Genomic DNA, 27,488 nt, shown 5'->3' on the forward strand with positions numbered 1-27,488 from the left:
TGAAACTCATTTTAACAATCATGACAATGGTCCTTCTTAAGGATATACTATAACTCTATGATATCCAGAACAATTAGAATGCAAAAAAAGTGTGTGTGTGTGTGTGTGTGTGTGTGTGTGTGTTTCACTCATCACCCTGGGAGGCTATTCAATTATTCCAATAATGGTGCCAATGTTTTGATCACTGGAATTCATCTTTTGGAACTGCCTTTAGTCACTTTACAATACCACATGAAAACTGGTTTGATTAATTTGTATTTAAAACTTATTTTTAACCAAAAACAAAACTACTATTGAGTTTGAATATCCACCTTATTCACCAGATTTGTCACCAAATGACTTTTGGCTATTTCTAAAATTTAAACCTATAACTTATAGAAATGTGCATATAGTCTTCTAAGGTGACTATTTTAAAGGAGATGGCATATATCTATATATCTACTAATATAGATATATAGATACAGTGTGTGTATGTGTGTATATGTGTATGTATATATGTATGTATGTATGCTCTTGGGGTGGTTTTTCTGGATTGATTTTGTTCTTTTGGTCCAGACCTGTGGTTTCACTGATTTAGGGAACTGCCTTCCTTCAAGTTTCAGATAAACTCCATCTTTCTGTAGAAAGCTTTTCCCAATCTCCTTTAATTTAATGCCTTCCTTCTATTGGCTATTTCCAATTTATCTTGTTCATTGCTTGTCTGTACCCAGCTGTGGGCATGTCCTCTCTCCATTATACAGTGAGCTCCTTGAAAGCAGGGACTGTCTCTTCCCTTCTTTTGTGTCCCCAGCACTTAGCACAATGCCTTGCACACGGTAGGCACTTAATAAATGTTTATTAACTGACTGGATGAAGTTGTGTCATGTGCTTCTCTGGGCCTTTTAACACCACAGGTTATCTACCCTTATCTTAAGGTATGGTTTATATGACAGCATGCCCTATCCCAGTGATAGTGACCGCCACTCTTAGCAATCCAATGGATGGCTGAGGTCATGGAATCCCATCTGATCTTCAAAAGTAATACAATAACAACCCACCCAGACTTACATCCCATTCTTGCTTCACTGGAGTTTTCTTCTTTTTAGCTTTCAGCACTTTTCTTCCATTTCCACGGGGACCAAAACGGCTCAGCCTCACAAATGACATCTGCAATGAATAAGATAATGTAAGCCTTAAATATACAAGATGTTTTTATGTTTTCTCAAATGAAATAAATGCTAAGTTTTTCAAGTATATCTGTAGTACAAAGTTTCTTTCAATGAAAATGCATCTGAAAATTAGAAGAAAAAAAACAGAAGGAAAACTAAGATACTTAAAAAAATTGTCACAGTTCACATTTGGGCATAATTGCTAAAAGAGTTCTTCCTTCAGTTCACTCCAGAACTAGGGTTCCCTCCACTATACCACACTTCCTCTCCTCTAACATAATACTGTATAAGGATCAATGGACATGGAATCAGAGGACCTGGGTTCAAGATCCAGCTCTACTATTTACTCCCTTTGTGACCTTAAGGAAATTCTCGGCCTCTCTGGGTCTGAGTTTTCTTACTTGTAAAATGGGGGTGTGAATTAGATGAAATAATGAGTAATTGTTTTTGTAAAAAAAAGAAAGGTTCTTAGTCAATTATATTAATTTCTTTATAAGTAAATCTAGTAAGTATAGCATAAAAAATTAAAATAGAAATCAAAAAATTTACTATCAAATATGCAAATAAGGAAAGTGCTAAGTAAGCTTTACCTGATAAATAATGTGCTTAGAGCAGGGATTCCAAACTTGAAGTCCACAAATTATTTTGATCATTGTATTTTATTATCATTGGGTCCATGGGCATCTCTAGACTACCAAAAGGGTCCATGACACAAAAAAGGTTTTTAAAAGCCTTGGTTGAGGGGCAGCTAGGTGGCACAGTGGATAGAGCACTGGCCCTGGAGTCAGGAGTACCTGAGTTCAAATCCCACCTCAGACACTTAACACTTACTAGCTTCGTGACCTTGGGCAAGTCACTTAACCCCAATTGCCTCACCCCAAAAATTTAAATAAATAAATAAACAAACAAATAAATAAATAATAGCCTTGGTTGAGGCCATGGGGCCCAAAAAGGGATGAAGTTTATGTTTAATCTATCTGACTTCTGAACACTCAATCCCAAATGACTCCATGTATCTTCTCCTTAAAACTAAAAGTCATTAAATTTCAGAGCACACAAATGAAGAATAATACCAATATTGGTATACATATGCTTTACATAATTCTTAATGATTATGATGATTAAAAACTAGTCTTGATTGATCACTAATATACACCTAACACCCTAACAATAAGCACTCCATACAAAAAAAAACACCTCTAAGAGTCATGCTTCTTGCTCTCTAAAAATTTATGCACTTAAAGGATTATAACATATAGATGTAAAATTTAATCCAGACCCTCATATCCCACATTATTACATCTTTTTTATTGGCTTCTACACTACAAATTTATCCCACACTTGATACTAAAAAAAAAAGTCCTTCAACACCATTTTCTTCATCTCACCCACCAGATCAAGAACATTATTGGCATCTCACACACACACACAGAGCTTGGATTGTGTCTCGCCTGAAGTCAGGAAGAATCACCTTTGTGAATTCAAATCTGTCCTCAGACATTTATTAATTGTGTGAACCTGGGCAAGTCACTTAACCCTGTTTGCTTCAGTTTCCTAATCTGTAAAATGAGCTAGAGAATGAAATAGCAGACCATCCCAGTATCTTTGCCAAGAAAACCCCAAATGAGGTCATGAAGAGTTGAATACAACTGAACAACAATTTTTATATATGTATGTGTGTATGTATGTGTATACATATATATGTATATGTATTTGTATGTGTATATATGTATATTTTATATATATATATATATATATATATATATATATATATCACGTCTGTGTGTGTGTGTGTGAGAGTGTACACACACACAAATACACATACATCAACAGCATCTTCATTAGTTTCCTCACCAGGAACCCATTATACCAATGAAATCCCAGGTCTTAGAAAAAAATGAATGAATGAATGAACTAACAACATAAAACCATTCCATCTAGGAGAGGTAAAGGAACAGTCCCCAACTGCATACAACTTCAAACTATCTGTCCATACAGACTGAATCTTCTCTACTCCCATCATGAAGATCAATGCTATGCATGATTGAAGCTTATATCAATGGCACCAAAAGCATTCAGTTGTGAACACTAAGTTCCCCACCATTCCTTATTAAGAAAACTCAAACTATGTAAAACAAGTTACTAGAGAATGTTTCAGCACTTTTTACAAACTTATTACAACAGGAAGGTGAATGCAAAACTATCAAGTGATTTTGCTCTAGTATACATCTTACCTCACTGAGGAAGTGCTATGCAAAACAAAGCATTATTAGTGTACATATAAACATAGGCAATTCGGGGCAGCTAGGTGGCACAGTGGATAAAGCACTGGCTCTGGATTCAGGAGTACCTGAGTTCAAATCTGGGCTCAGACACTTGACATTTACTAGTTGTGTGACCCTGGGCAAGTCACTTAACCCCCATTGCCCCACCAAAAAAAAAGGCAACTCCCTTAACTTCTCAGTGTCCCAAGCAATTCTCATAGACTATAAATTACAGATGAATTAGCACCAATCAGGTTGCCAGGAGAAATATAAACAATCTCAGATATGCAAATTATACCACTCTGATGGCAGAAAGAACAGAAAAATTAAGAAGCCTCTTGATGAAGGTAAAAGAGATGAGTATAAAAACTGGCTTGAAGTATAACATCAAAAAAACTAAGATCTTGGCAAATGGTCCCATCACTTCCTGGCAAAGAGAGGGAGAAGAAATGGAAGCAGCGTCAGATTTTATATTCTTGGGCTCAAAGATCACTGCAGGTGGCAACTACAGCCATGAAATTAAGATGCCTATTTCTTGGAAGGAAAGTTGAGGCAAAACTGGATAGTGTACTTAAAAAGAGAAAGACAGAGACAGACATCACCTTGCCAACAAAAGTCTGTATAGACAAAGCTATGATTTTTCCAGTAGCAATGAATGGCTGGGAGAGTTGAACTATAAGGAAAGCTGAGAGCTACAGAATCAAATTGTGCTGGAGAAGACTATTGAGTGTCCCTTGGACAGAAACAAGATCAAATCAATCAATAAAGAAATTAATTCAGACTATTCACTGAGAGGTCAAATACTGAAGCAGAAGTTTAAATACTGTAGCCAAATAATGAAAACACAGGACTCACTGAAAAAGACCCTGATTTGGGGAAAGACTGAAGGCAAAAGGAAAAAGAGATGGCAAAGGATGAGAAGGGTAGAGAGTGTCACGGGAACAACAAGCATTAACTTGGACAGTCTAGGAGAGGTGGTGGAGGATAGAAGGGTCTGGCGTGCTATGCTCTATGGGGTCATTAAGAGTTGGGCACAACTGAACAACAATGATAGCCCCAAGCATAGCACCTTGTGCTTAATAAAATGCCTGTTTACTATGACTGCTGAGTTGCTGCCCTGCATTTAGTGGAGCTGTGATCCTGAGATTTCACCACTACTCACAGAATCAGACCAAAAAATTAAAATCTCCATTTCCTCACCCATAGTAAGTGATTAATAAATGTGGTTTTTGTTACTGTTGAAGAAACTAAGACCCATGAAGGCAAAGTGATGTGTTCAAGGTCACAAACAGCAGCAGAACTAGGACTAGAGCCTGGTTTCTCAGGACAAGTATATTGACAGAAAGCCTTGTTGGGGGAATCACAGAAAGTTCTGTGTAAGATGAAGCCCCTCAGACAAACCTTGAAGAAAGCCATGGATGCTGAGAGGCAGAGAAGAGGAAGAGGTACACTCCAGGAACAGAGAACAAACAGCTTGAGCAGATGCACAGAGGTAAGAGATGTCGTTCAAGGAAAAGCCAGGAGCATAGTTGGCTGGAGCATAGAACTCATCATCGAAGTCATGTGAGATGATACTAGAAAGACAGAAACCATATTGAAGATCACAAATGTCAGGTTAAGAAATTTCTATTTATCCAAGAGGTCAGTGACATATCCTATGTGACACTGAGCTTAAAACTTTCTGGGCCTCAGTTCCTTAATCTGTAAAAGCAGGGGCTGGACTAATGCCAAGGTGCCTCTCAGATCTATATCTATGATATTCCCAAGAACTGGGAAACACTGACAGTCTTTGAACAGGGGAGTGGCAGGGCCAGATCTGTGCATCTCTGCAGATGATGGAAGAGAGTGGGAAGAACCTCAAAGCAGAGGGATCAAATAGAAAGCTATTGCAAATGTAGCTCAGACAAGAGATGAAAGCCTAAATTAGGCCAGTGGCAATACATGGAGGAAAAAGAGAGATAAGGGGAAAGGCAATGTCAAAAACAGGAGAAGGATGGAGAAAAGATCATCAGTTTCAGCAGTTCTAACTTTGGAGAGAACTTTCCACAGAGTTGGAAGTGGGGGAGGGGGTAACAGTGATCAGAAGTCAAACTGCAAGGGGTTGAGAATTAAGTGGAAGAAGCTGAGGATGCCTTTAGACAACTTTTTCTAAGAGTTTGGCTATGAAAAGGAAAGAACTACAGAACAAAAAAAAAAGTCTGAGTGGAAAGATGATCTCCAAGATTTCTTCCAGTTCTGAGAGTCTGTATTTCTATTCAAATCCACTCCAAAATACATTTTGCAACAATTCACCAGTTTAATTCCACCTGACTCTGTTCTTTGTTCCCTCAAGCATTCAATTTATGGTTCAGTAACACCCTACTGAACCAGAGGTCAGACTTCCAGAAACTTGAGAAAGCCCTCTAAATGGACAAAATCATGGCTACAAAATTCTCCAAATAAAGGAGTCCTTCCATGAATCTAAAGGGCCTCTCCTTTACACAGAATACTCTTAATCTATGCACAATTCTAAGGACTTTAAATCAAAAGAGAAAATATAGCTAAAGGATAATATAAATATTGGTACTGCTATTAAAGTTTCTCATGCTACCAAAAAAAATTGTAAGCATATTAGTAAGGGAGGGTCCTGACTCCAAAACGATTAAAAAAACACTCAAAAAAATTTCAAAGCACAGCTGTTTAGTGAAATTTAGTTTAGTGGTAAGCAGTCATACAAATACTCAATAGCCTCAAAGAACAACTCTATATTCCAACACAGCATAATTGATAACAGGTGGAGAGGTATACTGGAAGGATCACAGGATCATGTTTTGAGCTGAAATAGTCACCTAAAATCATAGATTTATAGCTAGAAGGGACCTAAAGCACAAGTCCAATTATGTTACACACCCCCTTATTCAAGAAATTCCAGCTTTTCTACCTACACACACGCTCTCACTCTCTCTGTCTCTCTGTTTCAAATAGAAAATCCTCTGGTTGATGTTCAAAGTCCTTCATTACCAGGCCCCTCCTACCTTTCTAGTCTTCTTATATCTTCCCACTACCACACACCCACATGTACACTGTGATCTAGTGACTAACCTCTTTGCTGTTGCTCATGCATGATACTCAATCTCCACACTTCAAGCGGTTTCATTGACTGCTTCAAGTCTGAATTCTCTCCCTTCCTCATCTCTGTCTCCAGTTAAGTTTCAGTTAAACTTCTGCCTTCTTCAGGAAGTCTTTCCTTATCCCCCTTAATATCAGTGCCTTCCCTCTATTGCTTATCCCCAATTAATCCCATATATCTTGTCTGTACATGGTTGTTTGTATGTTGTCTCACCCATTAGACTGTGAACTCCTAGAGAGCTGAGTGAGGCCTATAGTTTGCCTTTCTATCACAAGAATTTAGCACCCTTCAAGTGCCACAGCAGGTGATTAATATATGCTTGTTGACTAAATGACTTCAGAAGGCCATCAAAGGTTCTAAACCTGGGGTTTGTGACTTTTTAAAAAAAAATTTATAACTGGATTTAAGTAGAATTTCCTTCAAAATTCTATGTATTTTGATTTTTAAAAAACATTATTATGAGGAGGGAATATCACAAGCTTCCCTAGACTAACAAAGGGATCCATGACACACAAAAAGGTTAAGAACCTCTGCTCTAATCCAATCCTCTCATTTTACAGATGTGGAAACTGAGACCAGAAAGGTTAAATTGTCCAGTCACATAGTCCTCTGATTCGCAATCCAGCCCTCAATTCACATTACCATAGGGCCTGACTTTGAATTCTGATCCTGTGCTAGTCACTTTGCTTAGATGGACCTCAGTTACAAAAATGATGGGGGGGTTGGATCTCCAAAGTATCCTGCACATAGAATCCCTAGGATGTACCTGAACACCTCTTCCGTTGAGCATACCACTATGCTCCAAGTCACCTGAAATCTCAAGTAGATGTCACACTCAACTCATTACTCTCTCAATTTAATTTGTTGCCAAGTCCTGTCAATTGCACCTTCACAATGTCTCTCCTTTATGCCCCTTTCTCTCCTCTAACAATGTTGCCATCTTGGTGCAGGCCCTTCTCACTGCACACCTGGTATTGCAGTAACTTAATGGTTGATCTCTCAGCCTTAAGTCTTCTTATCAACTACCTAAGTTGTAGTTCTCAATAGCAGGTCTGACCATATACCGCCTTCATTCAATAAACTCCAGTGGCTCACCTGAGGATCAAAATCATGTTCTGTCTGGCGTTAAGAGCCCTTTATAAACTGGACCCCTGGTACCTTTCCAAATCTTCTAACATCTTACACCACCCCGTATAATCTGCACTTCTACTGCATGCACAAAGCAACCTATCTCCACTCTGGGCATTTTCACTGGCTGTCCCACTTCACCTCCACCTCCTGGCCTTTAAATTGCAGCTAAAATCCCACCATGCACCAGAATCCCCTTAGTCCAAGTGCCTTCCCTCTGCTGATTATCTCCAATTTATCCTGTGTGAATACATGCATATATACACAGTTATTTGCATGCTGTCGCCCATAATTAGTGTGATATATGCATGTGCATGCGTATATCTTGTTTTTAGTTATTTGCAGGTTGTCTACCACAATTAGACTGATATAAAATATACATCTTATTTGCATGTTTTCTCCCACAATTACCATGATATATATGCATCTATATATATATATCTTGTACAGTTATTTACATGCTGTATCCCAGACTGTGATTATATATATAAAATATATATACATATATGTATATGTATATATATTGTATAGTTATCTGCACGTTGGAACTCATGATTAGACATGACATATACATATGTATGTGTAGCAATATATATAGATATCTAGGTATCTATAAACATATATATAGTTCATAGTTATTCGCACGCTGCCTCCAACGATTAGACAGTAAGTACCTTAAGAACAGGGATAAGTTTTTCTCTCTTTTTTTGTATCCCTTTCCTGGCAAACAGTAAGCGTTTAATCAGTGCTTGCTGACTCCATTTGACTCCGGTTTCCCCCCAGCTGTGCGGAGGTGGGCGTGCAACAACAAACACTTGTCTCCCACCCACCTCACAAGGGTAGGTCGAGGTAAGAGCCTCGAAAATCTTCTGGCGGGAGAGAGAAGACGGTGGTTTTCCCCGGGCTACACCCTCCCCCTCCCTCCAGCCCCCCAACATCGCTCCCCTCCCTAAACCCTTTCCCTCCCCCCCCACCGGGCGTGGCCGCGCACGCGCGATGCCCCTTCCCCACGGCGGGTTGGGAGAGTACCCTGTTTTTTTCAGCTCGACCGCAGGAACCAAGCAGGCTCCAGAAGAGGAGAGAAGGGAAGGCGAGAGGAAGAAGGGGAATCGGCGCCCGTGCCCTGACACCCCCCCCCCCCAACCTAGGCTTCCCGAACCCCAGGAAGTCGCTGCTGCAGCAGGGGTATCCCGCCACTTACCTCGATGTTTCCGCGGCCCTTCGGCTTCGTTAATCAAACCCTGCCACCTCCCCAGAGGCCCGGCCCGGCGGCGCTTGGTGCAGTCCCTCAGCTTCCGGCCGCGTCGCCGAGGTTACCGAGGCCCCGCCCCCCCACTCCGCCTGCGCAGATTCCGCCTAGCTACACACCCTTGCCGAACATCTGATGCGCATGCGCTCAGTCCTTTCCCCTAGCCCGCCTTCCAGTAGTGTGGCTGGCGGTAAAAGCTGGGTCGTGAGCTAAAACTGGGGTGCAGAGAGACTTTAATCCCAGGGTGGAGAACTCAGAGCGAGAAGGGAAGAGCCCCTCAAACCCAGGTGTTTAATCTATGTGGTACCTGAAGAAGGAAGAGGTGGTTATTCCACCCAATCACCTTGGCCTCTGGGGGGCACTTGCTCTCAGTGACTTCTGACCTGGCACCTAATTGCTAGCAGCCCAAAAGCAATCGTTGAGAACCGTTCCCACACCACCACCACCACCACCCTCGTAAAGCATGCAGATATTTACTGGACGCCAACCCTGTGCGAGACATTGCAAGAAGACATTTTCCTAACCTTCAAAGAGCTTAGTAAAGGAGGTCTCAGACCCCGCCAATTATAAAAATAAACAGAAACTGAAAGCACTTGCTAACCAAATTGCAAGAAACGTTAGCCAGAAATACTCTAGCAGTAAGCTAATATTCAATACTTACGCTGTCTGCCTCAAAACTGTTGAGAAGGAAGTGCTTCATGCACCACCACGAAGGGAATGGTTCTGTGGTTGTGTAGGGAACTCCCGGGTGAGGAAATTACCTCTGCGGATGCAGGGCTATATCATCTCTGTAATTTATAGCATTAAAAAGTTACTTAGAGCATTGATGTCCAAACTCAAATCTGAGGGGAAAGGTAGGGGGAGGGCCACTAATCCCTTCTGATTAAGATGACCTTGTGAAGAATTACAAGGAATGAGCCTGACTCTTACATGCATTCTTTTTTCTTGGGGGGGGCGGGGGTGGAACGACGGCCGGGCAATGAGGATTAAGTGACTTGCCCGTGGTCACACAGCTAGTAAATGTCAAGTGTCTGAGGCCGGATTTGAACTCAGGTACTCCTGAATCCAGGACCGCTGCTTTATCCACTGTACCACCTAGATGACCCTCTTACATGCGTTCTTGCAAAGATCCTAAGAGATAATAAAAAGAATGCCAGACCAAAAAATGATCGAGAAATCCAAAGAGAAACTAAAATAAGTGCCTTTATTCTGTCGAAAAGTGGCTCAAGGAAAAGGGAACCCATTAGAAATAGCAAGGAGTGCAGGTAAACAAGGGAGGGGCCTGCCAGATGGCTTCAAAGAAAGCTGAAACCTGCAGCATTCTGTACTCTGAGACAGGAAAACCAAAATTCTCTGATGAAGCTCCAGGGAGGGTCAGAAAACTGGCCCTCTGAACATGAATGTTAGACATGGCAACAGGAAAAAATGACTAAAAATAAAATATGGGCAGCTAGGTGGTGCAGTGGATAGAGCACCATGCCTAGAATAAAAAAGACTTATCCTCCTGAGTTCAAATCCGGCTTCAGACACTTACTAGCTGTGTAATCCTTTTTGCCAATTTCCTCATCTATAAAATAAGCTGGAGAAGGAAATCGCAAACTACTCTAGTATCTTTGCTAAGAAAACCCCAAATGGAGTCACAAAGATTCAAACACAACTGAAATGACTGAACAATAATAAAAAATAAAAGATAAACAGAGAAATGACATTATCAAAAGCAATGAATACTTAATACATATATAGAGAATGGTATTATCTCAATATTTAAAGGAAAAAAGTCAAATTACAAGGGAAAATAGACACATAATTATAATAGTTGAGGACCTTAACACATCCCATTCAGAACTAGACAAATCTTAAAAAGAAGAAGAAGATTTTAAAATAGTTAAGGGTCTGAATCGAATTTTTAGGAAAGATAGATATGCCAGCTCTAAGGGCTATTAGACAGAAATATAAAGGAGTATACCTATTCTTATTTGTATATGGCAACTTTAGAAAAATCCTATTTGTTAGGGCATTTAAAAACCCAGAAACAAATGCAGAAAAATAGTAGTAAACACATTCTTTGATGACCATAACACAATAAAAATTATATTCATAAAGCACCTTTGAAGAAATAAGTCAAATTTAAATGCAAATAACTTAATCCTAAGGAATGTTTGCCTTAAAGAACAAATTGTAGATATACATAAGTTCATCAAAGAACATGACAATGTGTCAATCTACCAAAACTTTTGGGATATAGCCAAAGAAGTCCTTAGAAGAAAATTTATGTTGCTAAATAATTTTATTGACATACATAAGAAAGAACAGACCGGAGCAGTTAGGTGGCGCAGTGGATAGAGCACGGGCCCTGGATTCAGGAGGAACTGAGTTCAAATCTGACCTCAGACACTTGACACTTACTAGCTGTGTGACCTTGGGCAAGTCACTTAACCCCAATTGCCTCATTTTAAAAAAAAAAAAGAAAGAAAGAAAGAACAGATCATTGAGTTGGGAATACAGCTAAAAGAAAAAAAATAAGACCAACAAATCAAAAAACCCTAATCACACAGCAAAATAGAAATTCTAAATCAAAGAAGGGATTAACAAAATTGAAAGAAAAAATAAACAACTGTTGAATTGGTAAATAAAACGAGAGGTTTGGTGGTTTTTTAAACTAATAAAATATATTAAGAGTTATCAAGTTTATTTTTAAGAGGAAAACCCAATTGCCAATGTTAGAAATTAAAAAGGAGAATTCACAATAAATACAGAGGAAATAAAGGGCATTTTTAGAAATGTTTTGCCTGATTATATGCAAAGAAGTGATCACTTAAATGAAATAGATGAATACTTAGAAAAATGTAAAATGCTCAGGTTAACAGAATAAGAAAAAGAAAGGTTATGTAACCCAATCTCGGAAAAACAAAACAAGCTATAAATGTACAGCTAAAGAAAAAAATCCCACAACCAGCAGATGGATTTACAAATTAATTCTTTAAAACATTCAAAGTACAACTGAATACCCAGAGAACTCTATGGCTCTATGAATTCAGGCCTCTGTCTTGTTACACAAGGATGGTAGTTTAAGACTTACTTAACCCTACTCTGTCCTAGTCAGAACCAGCTAGTGAAACTTGTTAGAACAAGCTTGCTGATGCTGTACAGTTATAATTCCACCTTCCTCATTCTGAAGAGGCCTTCCTGCTTAATTTTTAGAGATCTCCCCTTTTTCCTACTGGTCCCAGTTCCCTGACCCCAACACACCACTAGCTACATGACAATTACCATGGAAGGCCCTTCATCTGAAAACCCTATATAAACTAGGGCCGTTACTGGCTCTGTGCCTTTGAGAAGACCACTGCTCATCCAGGCTACCACCTTACATGCTGTCATGTGGAATGGTAGTGGGGAGAGAAACCACATGCAACTCTATATTTCTGACTGAATTGTTATGTGGTACTTGGCTGTATCAGTAAACCACTATAAACTGTGAAACTATCATAGTATTACTGTGTGCCATTCACTAGAACACTGCCTCAAATTTGCATAACAAATAATTCCAATATTACATAAACTGTTTGAAATAATAGGAAAGGAAATGAAGATATCCCACCCAATTCCTTCTATGTTACAAGTATAGTCTTCACACCTAAACCAGGTAGAAATGGAGCAAGGAAAGAAAACCAATATTTCTAGTCATATAAATGCAAAAACATTGAATAAAACATTAATAAAGAGGCTACAGAAGCATAATAAAAAGTTTTTACACAGATTGGATTTATACCAGGAATAGAGGGTTGACTCAATATTAATAAAACTATAAATCTAAAAGGCCACATTGATAACAAAAACAATACAGATGACATGATTATACATTATAGATGAAGAAAAAGTATTTCAAATATATTTGACAAAATACAACAAATTTTTGTTAAAAACAGCAAGAATCATAAGAAAAAATGGATCTCTTTAATTTGACAGTTTCTATTTAAACCTGAGTCAATATTATAAGTAACAGAGAAATATTAGAAGCCCTCACAATAATATTAAGGTAAAGCAAGTATAAAAATTATAACTTGGATATGCTAATTGTGGACTTCTTTGACTTGTCCAGATGGATTCACTTTGGACTTCTTTGACTTCTCCACCATGCCCCTAAGCCAAGTACCTTGCTCTTTCCCTCCTCCCATTTTTCAGCTTCTTTTTGTATGTTGACTTTCCCCATTCGATTTTAAGTTCCTTGAGGGCAGGAACTCTCTCTTCCACATTTTCATCCCCAGTGTTTATCATAGTGCCTGACACATTATTGTTCAGTTTTTCAGTCACGTCTGGCTTTTCATGATTCCCTATGGGATTTCTTGGAAAAGATAATGGAGTGGTTTGCCATTTCTTTCTCCAGTGGATTAAGGCAAATAGTGTTAAGTGACTTGCTAAGGGTCACAGCTAGTGAGTGTCTGAGGCCAGATTTGAACTCAGGTTTTCCTGACTCCAGGCTAAGCACTCTATCCACTGAGCCACCTAGCTGCTGCCTGGCACATAGTAGGCCCTTAATAAATGTTTATTGACTGATGTTTATTGACCATTATTATTTGATATAATACTAGAAATTTTAGCCGTAGCAACAAAATAAGAAAAATGAATTGATTTTTGCAAGTGAGGCAAGTTCTGCAGAAAAAGGTTTTTGTTGTTGTTTTCTTTGAAGTCTGAGGGGGAAAAATACAAAATCTACATGATATAGAGATAAAGTGGTAATGTATTAGTGATTTTTCTGTGCAAGCTTGAGTTTGTCCCAGAACATCAGGATTATTTTTAATGATAATTATCATGGATCCTAAGAGAAATATGTTTGCCTCCTTCAGTCCTATTCATGTGGTATGCTACAGAGTAAAATCTCTCTTTATGAAGCCATTTCTCCTAAAATGTAATTTGAAGTTCACTTTCTAGATGATTAGTTCTTTCATTATGAGGGCCCCATAGCTATTCCACATCTTATCTTCTAAGGGAAAAAGTCTTTATGACTGCAGGATCCCCATGTACATGTTTTCTTTCTTTCATTTTAGTGAACTGATGATAGATATAATCACTTCAGTGAACTTCAACTGGGATTTCTCAGAGGTAGATGAAATTGTTGTGAAATTAACTACATTGACTTTATCTTGAACTCAAGTGATGGAAAGCTCTTGCTTTGTTCCAGCTAAGGTCTCTTATCAAACTTCTTATATTGAAAATCTTCTAAAACCTTTTCCACATCCCTGAGCTTCCTTTGCAGTATAATGTAAAACTTCACACTTTTCACTCATTTCTGGAAGAAAAGTTTTCTTTTGAGCATTTTCGATGTCCTATAAATAGGTAGCTATGATTTTTTTCATTCGGATTTCCTTTTTCCCTGAATGCTCTTCAGGAAAATGTGAAATACCTCACTGGAAAGACAAATGACCTGGAAAATAGATCCAGAAGAGATAATTTAAGAATTATTAGATTACCTGAAAGCTATGATCAAAAAAAGAACCTAGACACAATATTCCATGAAATTATTGTGGTAAAAATTATTTGTGGTATAGGCAGCTTTTGAAGGACCTCCCCTTTTGGGGGAGAAAGATTGAACACTCCCTGAAGGGAGGTTAAAGGGCACTTCCGGAACACCAACTCTAGATTGACTTCCGGAACGCAAGTTCGCTCTCTCTGGCTGGTGACCAATCACCTCCTGAAAGAGACCCCAAAAGTAAAACTCCCAAGAATATTGTAGCCAAATTCCATAATTATCAGATGAAAGAGAAAATAGTGCAAGCAGCCAGAAAAAAACAATTGAAATATCATGGAGCCACAGTCAGGATTACATAGGTCCTGGCAGCTTCAACATTAAAGGATCAGAAGTCTTAGAATATGATAATCCAGAAGACAAAGGAGCCTGGATTGCAACCAAGAAACAAGAACCCAGCAAAACTGAGCATTGTCTTTCAGGGAAAAAGATGGACATTCAATGAAATAGGGGACTTTCAAGGTTTCCTGGTTAAAAGACCAGAACTGAACAGAAAATTTGATCTTCAAATATAGGATTCAAGAGAAGTATAAAAAAGTAAATGGGGGAAAAGTTATTCAATAAGGTTAAACTGTTTACATCCCTACATGGGAAGATAATACTTATAACTCTGAGAACTGTATTTCCCTATGGGCAGGTAGGAGTATACATAGAGGGTATAGGTATAAATTGACTTTGATGTGATGATATAAAGAAAATTAAGGGGTTAAAAAAGGAGTATACAGGAAGAAGAGGAAAGGGGAGGTGAAATGGAGTTAGTTATAGCATATGAAGAAGCATAAAAACCTATTATAATAGAGGGAAACAAGAGAGGGGTAAGCACTGTTTCAATTTTACTCTCATCAGATTTGGTTCAAAGAGGGAATAACATATATACACTCATTTGGATAAAGAAACTTAGCTTACTCTTTAAGGAAGTAAAAGGGCAAGGGGAAAAGGGGGCACTGATAGAAGGGAGGGCAGAGGCAGGGGAGGAAAGGGGAAAGAAAAGAGAGGGAGGTTAATAAAAGAGAAGGAAGATTGAGGGAGACGGTGGTCAGAAGCAAAACACTGGCGAGGAGGAATAGGGTGAAAAAAGAAAAAAAATACAAAGGGGAAAATAGGATGGAGGGAAATACACAGTTAGCAATCCTAACTGTGAATGTAAATGGGATACACTCTCCCATAAAACAGAAGCAAATGGGGGCAGCTAGGTGGCGCAGTGGATAAAGAACTGGCCTTGGATTCAGGAGGACCTGAGTTCAAATCCAGCCTCAGACACTTGACACAATTAGCTGTGTGACCCTGGGCAAGTCACTTAACCCTCATTGCCCTGCGCAAAAACAAACAAACAAACAAAAAACCCAGAAGCAAATAGCAGAGTGGATTAAAATTCAGAATTTTACAATATGTTGTTTATAAGACAGGCATTTGAAGCAGGGAGATACACACAGAGTAAGGGTAAAAGGTTAGAGCAGAATATATTATGCTTCAGCTGAAGTCAAAAAAGCAGGGCTAGCAATCTTATCTCATACAAAGCAAAAGCAAAAATAGATTTAATTAAACAAGAAAAGGAAGGAAACTCATCTTGCTAAAAGGTACCATAGACAATGAAGTAATATCAATACTAACCATACATGCACCAAGTGGTATAGCATCCAAATTCTTAGAGGAGAAGTTAAATGAGTTACAAGAGGAAATAGGCAGCAAAACTATACTAGTGGGGGATCTGAACCTTCCCCTCTCAGAAGTAGATAAATCTAACCACAAAATAAAAAATAAAGAAGTTAAAGAAGTGAATAGAATTTTAGAAAAGTTAGATATGATAAACCTTTGGAGAAAATTGAATGATAATAGAAAGGAATATACTTTTTCTCATCAGTACATGGCACATACATAAAAAGTGATCATGTATTAGGGCACAAAAACCTCACAGTCAAATGTAGAAAGGCAGAAATAGTAAATGTACCCTTTTCAGATCATGATGCAATAAAAATTACATGTAATAAATAGTCATGGAAAGACAGACTGAAAATTAATTGGAAACTAAATAATCTCATCCTAAAGAATGAGTGGGTCAAACAGCAAATTATAGACACAATCAATAACTTCATCCAAGAGAATGACAATAATGAGACAACGTACCAAAACTTATGGGATGCAGGCAAAGCAGTTCTAAGGGGAAATTTTATATCTTGAAATGTTTATGTTAAAAAAAAAATAGAGAAAGAAGAGGTCAATGAATTGCACATGCAACTAAAAAAGATAGAAAAAGAAGAAATTTAAAATACCCAAATAAATGCTAAATTACAAATTCTGAAACTGAATGCTCTTCAGTATCTCTAGAACAGGCATATCTATAGACAGATGTAGATATATAGACAAAAATATAGATATAGATATATAACCAGCTGAGGAGAAATATTTAGAGAGAGGGAGACCATTGATTTCATTGTAGTGTTCCACATATTTGGATGAATCCTTGTTTAAACATTGCTTTCAACAACACAAAGTCACTATAGATGAAGCACAGCATCAGGATACTGGAGACAGCTAGAGTACAACCAGGATTATAGGCTGTACGAGTTTCCATTGTTACATTTGGGATCATCATAAAACTTCTCTAGACTTCAAAAGCTACAGCACTCTGGATTCAGAATTATTTCATCTCCTGAGATTTTTTCTAAATTACTCATATCCACTTCAGGAAAGTGTCTCAAACCAAATTTCTCTACTAATTCTTTTGTAAGCTTGTGTTTCCCAGAATATGTTACCATCCAGTTATCACTTTGCTTTTCTTAGTCACTTTCTTCATGGTTCTCTGACCAAATATGTGAGACTAGTGGTGACAGAATCACTTTCTTAGGCCCCAAGGAAGCCTCAGGAGCACAACCACCATCTGTTACCATAGCCTGACAGCACTGCAAAAAAAGAAATTGATAGAATAAACATAGGCAAAGAGGAAACAAAAATATTTTTTGTACATAATATCATATGCTTAGAAAACCTTAAAGAATCAGCTAAAAATTTATCAAAATAATTTTAAAATTTATTAAACTAGCAAAATATAAAATAAATAAACATAAACAATCACCTTTTGTATATATTCCTTGGAAAGCCTATAAGGAAGAACAAGAAAGAGAAATTTCATTCAGAATAACTAGAGAATTACAAAATATCTGAGAGTCCACCTACTAAGACATACACAAGAAACATGAGAATACAACTACAAGACACTCTTTAGAGAAATAAAGCAAATCTTAAAAACTGGAGAAATATTCATTACTCACAACTGAACCACACAATATAATAAAAATGACACTATTATCTAAATTAATTAACTTAATGATTAAAAAACCAATCGAAGTACTAAATGGTGGTGCTAGAAAAAAAATAATTCATCTTGAGAAGCAAAAGGTCCATCAGTACCATTTTCTTTTTCTTTTTCTTTCTTTTTTTTTTTTTTTTTTTTGCGGGGCAGTGAGAGTTAAGTGACTTGCCCAGGGTCACACAGATACTAAGTGTCAAGTGTCTGAGGCTGTATTTGAACTCAGGTCCTCCTGAATCCAGGGCTACTGCTTTATCCACTGTGCCACCTAGCTACCCTCATCAGTACCATTTTCAAACTATACTACAAAGCTGAGAGGATCAGAATGATTTGGTATTTGTTAAAAATATAAAAGTAGAGAATAGATTATATGCACAACATGCAGAAGTAAAGGCACATACCAGCATAATGTTTGGTAAATGCAAAAATCCTGGGGGCAGCTAGGTGATACAGTGGATAGAACACCGGCCCTGGAGTCAGGAGGGCCTGAGTTCAAATCTGACCTCAGACACTTGACACTTACTAGCTGTGTGACCCTGGGCAAGTCACTTAACCCCCATTGCCCCGCAAAAACAAAATTGTTAAAGTGAGGCAATGGGGGTTAAGTGACTTGCCCAGGGTCACACAGCTAGTAAGTGTTAAGTGTCTGAGGTCAGATTTGAACTCAGGTACTCCTGAATCCAGGACCGGTGCTTTATGTACTGCGCCATCTAGCTGCCCCCCCAATTGCCTCACTTTAAAAAAAAAAAAAAAAAGCAAAAATCCTGTTTTCTGTGATAAGGACTCACAATTTGACAAAAATTGCTCAGAAAACCTGAAAAGCCGTCTGGCAGGAATTAGATTCAGATCAACACCTCTCACCACATACCACAATATGCTACAACTTGAGACACAGTGTAGCTACAAAGTGTTGCATCAAAAGCAAATTAGAGAATCCAATGTGATACCTTTTTACCACTATGCCTAAGGGAAGAGTTCTTAACCAAACAAGGGATAGAGTCATAAAAAATAAAGTGGACAATTTGTTTACATAAAATTGAAAAGGATTTATGGGAAAAAAATCATTATAATTAAAATTAGAAGGGAAATAGTTAACTGGGGAAAGTGGGGGGTTAGGCTGAAAGATATGCTTTAGACATAATTCTGGACATCCGGTTTGAGATATCTGAAAGGCAGCAGGAGGTGTAACATTGGAGATCAGCAGAGAGGTCAGACAGGAAAAGTAGATTTGAGAATCATTGGCATAGAAATGATAATTAAATCCATTAAATTCATGGGAGCTAATGAGATCACCAAGTGAAATAGTATAGAAAGAAAAGAGAGGAGGGTCCCTAAACCCTGAAGAACACCTATGGTTAGAGGGTGTGACCTGGAGGAGAATCCACCAAAGGAGACAGAGGTGTAATCAGAGAAGTAGGAAGAAAAACAGGAGAAAGTGGTATCCCAAAAACTGAAGAAGAAGAAAGTATCAAGGAGGAGAGAATGGTCAATAGCATTTCAAGCTGCAGAGAGGTCCAAGAGAATGAGGATTGAAAAAAGGACATTGTATTTAGCAAGTAAAAGATCACTGGTGACTTGGAAATAGTGGTTTTCATGGTATTATAAGGTCAGGAACCAGATTGTAAGGGGTTAAGAAGAGAATGAGGGGACAGAAAGTGGAGGTACCTATTATAAATAGTCTTTTCAAGGAGTTTAGCTACAAAGGGAAGAGGAGACGTATGACAATAGTGGAGATGGAAGGATCAAATGAAGATTTTTTTTCAGTATAGGGGAGACGTGGACATATTTATGAACAGTAGAGAATGGGCCAGTAGAAAGAAAGACATTGAATATGAGTGAAAGAATGGGGATGACAGGGGGGACAATCTTTTGGAGGAGATGGGATGGAATGAGATCACTTGAACATGTAGAGAGGTTAGCCTTGGTAAGGAGTAAGGCCACTTCATCATGTGATACAGGGGTGGAGGAGAAAGTGGCAGAAGGCACCTGAATGATAGAAGATGAGGAAGAGAGGAGAAAAGGGAGTTCATGGCAAACAGCCTCAATTTTTTCCTGTAAAATATGAGTCAAGATACTCAGTTGAGATAGTGAGGGGAGAAAAAACCATGGGAGACTTGAAGAGTGATGAAAAGGTTTGGAAAAGTCACTGTGGAAAGGGGGAGAATAAGTTGATAAGGGAAATATGATAGGATTTCCAAACAGCATTGAGGGCTCAGTTGAAATTATGTAACATAAATTTTAGTGGACCCAAATTACTAGTAAGATAAATGAAAATTAAAGCAATTCTGAAGTGGTGCTACCTCATACTCATCAGATCATCGAAGATAGCAAAAAAAGAAATTGACAGTTGTTGGAGGGGCTGTAGGAGGACAAGCACACTAATGCATTGTTGGAGCTATAGAGTGGTACAGACATTCTGGAAAGCAATTTGGAAATATATATTTTTAAAGTCACTAAACTGAGAATGCTATTTGACCAGTGATACCACCACTAGGTCTATTAACACACACAAAAAGCAAAGAAATAAGGAAAGGATGTATATGTAGAAAAATATTTAAAATCTCTTATTTGTTATAGCCAAGAATTGGAAACTAAGGAGTTGCCCATTGATGGGGGAATAACTGAACAAATTATGATATATGAAAGTAATTCAATAGTATTGAAACATAAGAGCTGACAAGGAATAGATTCATAGAAACCTCAGAAAATTTCTATGAACTGATGTGAAGTAAAGTGATCAGAACAGGAGAACAATTTGTAAAATATGACAACAACCAAAACGATGAAGGGTCTTGAGATCATGTCATATGAAGATTGATCAAAAGAAGTAAATATCTTTAAACTGGAGAAGAAAATACATTGGGAAAGGGGAAACATGTAGAAGCTTACTATGGGCCAGGCACTGTGCTAAGTGCTGGGAATACAAATACAAGCAAAAAAAAAAAAAAGTTCCTCACTAATGCATTGTTGGTAGAGTTGTAAACCTATCCAACCATTCTGGGGAACAATTTGGAACCATACCCAAAGGACTATAAAACTGTGCATGCCCTTTGATTCAGTAATACTACTACTAGGCCCAAAAAGATCATAAAAATGGGAAAAGGACCCATATGTACAAAAATATTTATAGCAACTCTTTTTATGGGGGCAAAGAATTGGAAATTATGGGGATGCCCATCCATTGGGGAACAGTTGAACAAGTTGTGGTATATATTAATATAATGGAATATTATCATGCTATAAGAAATTATGAGCAGGCAGATTTCAGAAAAACCTGGAAAGACTTGTATGCACTGATGCTGAGTGAAGTGAGCAGAACCAAGAGAGCATTATACACAGTAACAGCAGTGTTGTGTGATGATCAACTATGATAGACTTAGCTCTTCTCGGCAATACAATGATCCAAGAAAATTCCACAAGACTCAAGATAGAAAATGCTCTCCACATCCAGAGAGAAAACTATGGGGTGTGAATGCAGATTGAAGCATACTATTTTCACTTTTTTTTGGGGGGGGGTTTCCCTTTTGTTCTGATTCTAATGTAGAAATATGTTTAACATGATTGTACTATATAACCAAAAAAAAAAAAAAAAGACAGTTCCTGCCTTCGAGGAACTTACTTTTTAATGGCAGAGATAACAACACATAAAATGAAGTGAAAAAGGTGGACAGAGAGAAAGAAGGTACCCAGAGCAGAGGTATGATGAAGTCTAGAGTACAGATGGCTGGCCTGGGTGCCCTCCTTAAATGGAGGTTCAGGGGAGGAGCCATCCAATCAGAGGAAAAGCCGAAAGGGGGAGAGGGTACTTCCAAAGTATGGATTCTAGGGCTGGATTTTCCAGTTTAAAGAAATTTCTAGGGCATGATAGAGAAGTCCAGAGTGTAGCCTGGGGAGAAATGAAATACTATATCCAAGTATTTGAAGGTATGTCATGCAGAAGAAGGATTAAATTTGTATTGCTTGGCCCAGTAAACAGTAACAGGAATAATGAGTATAAAGTGAAAGGACACCAATATAGTCTTGATACAGGGAAAAGCTTTGCAATGATTAGACATACCTGAAAGTGAAATGGAGGACCCAGAAAGATATGTGGTTTCTCTGTAGATATCTTTAAGCACAAGATTGAATGACTATTTGTTAGGTTTGCTACAGAAGGAACAGGTAGGACTGCATTACTACTGAGATTTCTCCTGACTTTGAAATTCTGTGACTATAATTAATCGATTGTCTTATAGTTTAGATTTTTTTGGTATATTTTTCTGTATGTGTGTGCCTGCGTGCACGCGTGCAAATAGGATGTAGTTTAAGGCATTTCAGTTTCATTTCCTTGTGGGGTTTTATAATTTTTACTTCCTGACCATTAAGGCATTAAAAAACCCTAAACTGGGGCAGCTAGGTGGTGCAATGGATAGAGCACCAGCTCTGGAATCAGGAGTACCTGAGTTCAAATCCGGCCTCAGACACTTAACAAGAACTAGCTGTGTGACCCTGGGCAAGTCACTTAACCCCAATTGCCTCAGTAAAAAAAAAAAGAGAGAAAAAAAAGTAAAAAACCCTAAACTTATGTTCTTCATTATTTGATAGTTTTCTATATTTATTTGTTTTGTATTGGGTAGATTTTTAAGAATATTTGTTTGCAAGGTCATAGCCGACATAGTTAGAGACTTCAATTTTTTAAGATCTATGGCCATTTGATCAGCCAGGAATATACCACCAGTCTCAAACGCCATAAATAACTGCCTAATGAAAAAAAGGGAAGGTTGATGGAATTCACATTCTGAAAAAGAAACTTTGGATTTCAAAAACCCTTGATGATTGCATACTGAATATGCGCATCACATACCAATATTCTGAGCACTAAAAGACAATTTTAGACAAAATACTCTATAGCCCTAATATGTCTAAATATCCCTTATTTCTAACATCGTGTACTAGAAATATAGTGAGTGATAATGCTAGAAAGAACACTGGATTTGATGCCAGAAAGTCTGTAGCTTGGTGATGCTATAGTTAGAGTATTGGCCTTGGAGTTAGAAAGATCTGACTTTGAATTTTGCCTGATATCCTTACTAGCACTGTAACCCTAAGCATGTTATTTACCAAATGTAATCTTGGGTTTCCTTTAACTGTAAAATGGAAATAATAATTTCATCTACATCACAAGGTTGTGAGGATAAACTAAAATGTATAGTGCTTTACAAAACCTTAAGGTACTACATAAATGCAAACTACGATAATAATAATTATTACTACTTACTACCTATGGGACCTTGAACAAGTGTCTTCGTGTCTCTGTGCCTCAGTTCCCTCATTTATCAAATGAAGGATTTGAGGCAGATGACTTCCATGACTCCTTCTAGCTCTCAGTCAATGATCCACTGATCCCATTTTCATCTGGGTCAGAACACATAATGCTATCTACATCTGAGCAGTGTCAGGTATTTCCAGTTTCTGCTCTAAGCCCCATAGTTTATTTTTCCTCTTCTTCCCCCTGACTTGGTTTGAATAGGTCCCCTTGCTGCCAAACCAAAAGTCCTCCACACTACTGAACTAGAACCTAGTTGTATTCTTGAAACTCCAGTGAGATGAGCAGTTACTCATATTGGTCAGGCAGCCAGATTGGGGAAGAAGCTTGGACCATCCTGGGAACCATAGAGCTCCACCACCACCTCTGACAGGAAGAGGAAATGGACCAGGACCAGGGGCAGCCCAAAGTAGCATCACTTAAGGGCTGTGTTGTGTCTGGGCATGGGTTGTGTCCTCTGAACCCACAGTGTAGATGGACAAGCCAAGGTGTGTCTGGGTCAAGAAGAGCTGGGATAACTGGCCCTGGCTGGAAGAGAGGGGAGGGCCCAGGTCTGTGGGGGAGGAGTGGAGGAGCATCTGTTCCATTAGACCACCCACCCCTGAAGCCTAGTGCGTACAGCCAAGCCATGGAAATGCCTTTCCTTCTCCCCCCAGGAGGATTTGGAGGAGAGGGGGCAGGGAAATCTTTCCCAGGCTAGCTATGGAAGATTAGATGTCAGGTTGGGAGGGTTAAGGTGCCTGGAAGTGATCAGCCCCTAGTTACTTCGGGCCCTCTGAAAGGGTAGAGGGAGAATTGCAAGGGCCTCAACAGTATCTGTTGGAATCAGGGTTTGTCACAGAAATCTCTAGAATCATTTTTGCACCTGGGAGATCAAAATTGTAATGGGAAGAGCAGTAGATCTGCAGTCAGAGGGTTGTGTTCAAATCCTGGGTCTGCCATTTAACTGTCTTTGTGACCTTGGCTGACTCACTTTAACTTTCTGGTCTTGAGTTTCCTTATCTGACAGATGATGGGATTGAATTAACAATCTCTAAGATCCTCCCAGTTTCAGATCCCATGTGAACCATGTGACCCTCCTAAAGTGGAAAATGATACCCCCGGAAGCATCTGGAGACCAAGGGATTTGGATCTTCAGAAATTTGGGGAGGGAGCAGATACTATCTTTTCTACAAAGGAATGATCTGTATCAGAATAAAGTACTCAGAATGAGAGAATATCCTGGTTAACTTAAAGCTAACCCTTTATGCACCAAATGTTTTTATTTTAAACTTAGATGAAAACATGACAAAATATGTCTCATAACTCCCTGCCCTAGTAAACAGAATATGCTTAACATAATTTAAGGTTTTTTCCTAATTACCCAAGATTATTATTTGTGACTATGAATTACTTTACCATGCCATAGAAACAAATAAAGATATAAATATAAAAGGTTTAAGAAATAGGACTGAATGGTACCTAGAAGACATTCAGGCCTTGGAAAAAAAAATTCTTGATATCAGTTTGCTTTTTCTCACAAAGAATGCCTTGTTTTATGATACCTAAGAGAGTTTTACATGATTATCTTTCTGCAGAATTAACTATTGATTAATAGAATGAAGCAGCCCTTTATCCAGTAGTTTTATCACCTTCTATAACATTTTCCTCACTCTTATCACTGAATCACAGATTTGGTCATAACCTGATGGTGTCATCTGGTCTAAACCTTGGCTAAAAAAAAATCTCCTCTACATCATATTGTTCTCTGGGATTTGTTACCCCATCTTTAAATGATGGAGTTCAACTAGATGATCTCAAAGGTCCCTTCCAGTCTTAAACCTACAGTCCTATGATCCTTGCCCCTACTACCCCCATGCTCATCCAGACTCTGCATATTATGCATATTATTTATCTTTACTAAAGACCCAACCACCTTTTGAGGCAGCCCACTCTACTTTTGGACAGCTATAATTATTTGGAAGTTTTCCCTTAAATCCAAACTAAACTTAACTCTGTAATTTCTACTAAGTGCTCCTACTTTTGTCCTATAGGACCAATCAGAACTGATCTCTCAATCAATGATCCACTGATCCCATTTTCATCTGGCTCAGAACACATAATGCTGTCTATATCTGAGCAGGGTCAGGTATTTCCAGTTTCTGCTCTAAACCCCATAGTTTATAACAGCAAGTAGGTGAAGATAGGTATATATCTCACTAAATCCACTTGTCACTCTCCTTAAAATGCAGTAACTAGAATACGTTTTCAGTTCTGGGCAGGGTACTGACTGTAGGAGTATCATCAGTATCCTCTGACTTGCCAGTATTACTCAAAACAATATATGCTACTTAGCCTTTTTGTCAACTTTAACTCCATTCTTTTATTTCACTTACATTGAGCTATTTGATAGGATGTAGCATGTATATATACTACACCAATTATTATGTACTACTGTATCTTGGGTCAGTTTTGAATCAAGAGCTATACATTCCTCATTAAAGGAAGACATTTCTGTAAATATAATACCAAGCGCAGTTATCTGTACCAGGACTTCTTAAACTTTTTTCCACTCATGACCCCTTTTTACCCAAGAAATTTTTACACGACTCCAGGTATACAAAATAGGCATACATAACCTTTTACTGTTGCCAAATTTTTCATGACCTCACATTCAGTTATGCAACCCCATACGTGTTCATAACCCATAGTTTAAGAAACTAAGATCTATACCCTTCATAGCATTTGAAACAGTTAATAATTTTTGCCTCTATGTTTCAACCAGAGTGAAAGTCATGTATAAAACTTATGTTATGTATCAATTTTTCATGAAATCTCTTCAGAAAGAGCATCTCCATATTCTGAGCACCACCCAAGTTCATGAAGTGAATATTGAATTGATGAGATAATATTAGGCAGAAAGATGATAAAAAAATTCAGGATAAAATCTATAATTATGTAGCAAGAAGGAACTTTTGGTATCTTCAAATAAGCCTGTGGTTCTGCAATGTTTCTTCTATATAGGTCCAAATATTTTCAAACCATTTTTTAAAAAACTTGGCCATCTTTGAACCCTGTAGGTAAATGTGTCATGCCTTAGAAAATCCTAAGATAATTATTCAATCACCATAGGTGTATAGGTGCCTATAGAATTAGCATAGCAGAACATTCAGGTTGTTAAGATGATTAAATCTAGGGGAACTTAATTGGCTAGTTACCAGAGTAGAATTTGAAATCACTGTGAAAATAGCCCTGTTTCATCAATATTATATGACGGTTTTAGAGTTAGATAGACTATATTCACAAATGAGTTTGCTGGAAATGGCACAAAATTGTTCTGTAATGTGAAGGTTTGCTGAATATGTTTCACTAGCTATCTCTAGCATTCCAATTGTATCTTACTTTGAAGGACTGAAATGTTTTGGAAAATACATGTGGCTATACTTTGCTTGGAAAGACTTCAGTCTTTTCCTTTAGTGCTGGACCAGATAGAAGAGCATTCTCTGATCTAAAGATAATTAAGAACTTTTCATAAAACCAGATATGAGTACTGTACTCTAACTGAACCATCTGCAAGGTACATCATTGATTAACAGCTGAATTTGATTTGGAATCTACAAAATATTTGACCACTTGCTCTTTCTGAGCCATGATGTCAAATATTGAGAATAACCAGAATTGTATTTTGTTCTGTCAACATTTTCTTATGCTTGCCTTTTTAAATTTATGTGCAAAAAGTCATTTTCTTTTGCAGTTAGCCTCAACTTTTTCTTTAAAAAAATCTTTATTTACAATTCAATCCCTCTCTTTTTAAAATAGTTTTATTGATGCCCTTTGTTTTTATATCAGTTATTTGTGTATATACCCCCTCTCTTTCCTCTCAATATTCAACAAGCCTTCCCCTAAAACAAAGAAAAACAGTTAAGGAAAACATACAGACATAGCTGATGACTGATAGCTTATGCAAACTTCCACACCCATAGAATCCAAACACCTGTCCAATAAAAGGAAGTTGGTGTGTTTCCTCTTTTCTTGTTTGGAGTCAAGATTGGTCCCCATGTTCAGCTTCATTTATACAAGTCTCCCCCAGTTTCTCTGAATTCTTCATTGTAATCATTTCTTAGGGTGCAGTAGTCATTCAACAAGCATTTATTGGGAGCTTATTATGTGTCAAGTACTGTGCTAAGCAGTGGAAGACAAGAAAGGCAAAAATACTATCTCTGTTCTCAAGGAGTTCATATTCTTGTTAAAAATATTTTAAATGAATTTTTATTTATGTCTTTTGTTTTTACATCTTCATAGTTTCCTTCGGTATTCCATCTCCTCCCTCTTCCAGAGAGCAATCCCACAAAACAAAGATTAAAAAAAGAAGAAAAATCAATATAATTGATAGCTACAATTGTTAAAAATCTGAGAATCTGTGTAATGTGCAATACTTATAGACCTCCCACCTATGTAAAGGAGTAGGTTGAGAG

At 38.0% G+C, this 27,488-nt stretch overlaps 1 protein-coding gene and 1 pseudogene across 1 annotated transcript in view; both read right to left on the bottom strand.

Annotated features, from left to right (window-relative positions):
- SPICE1 (spindle and centriole associated protein 1) overlaps positions 1 to 8,951 on the bottom strand; it is a 70,381-nt gene extending 61,430 nt beyond the window's left edge. Inside the window, 3 exon segments of the mRNA XM_043997628.1 lie at positions 1,048 to 1,146; positions 4,814 to 4,986; positions 8,851 to 8,951. Coding sequence (XP_043853563.1) covers positions 1,048 to 1,146; positions 4,814 to 4,828 — 114 coding nt within the window. The 5' untranslated portion in view covers positions 4,829 to 4,986; positions 8,851 to 8,951.
- Positions 8,952 to 13,968: 5,017 nt separating this feature from the next.
- LOC122747545 lies at positions 13,969 to 27,072 on the bottom strand (annotated as a pseudogene).
- Between the last annotated feature and the right edge of the window lie 416 nt (positions 27,073 to 27,488).

Source organism: Dromiciops gliroides, chromosome 3, assembly GCF_019393635.1.
Source record: "Dromiciops gliroides isolate mDroGli1 chromosome 3, mDroGli1.pri, whole genome shotgun sequence".
Classification (NCBI taxonomy): domain Eukaryota; kingdom Metazoa; phylum Chordata; class Mammalia; order Microbiotheria; family Microbiotheriidae; genus Dromiciops; species Dromiciops gliroides.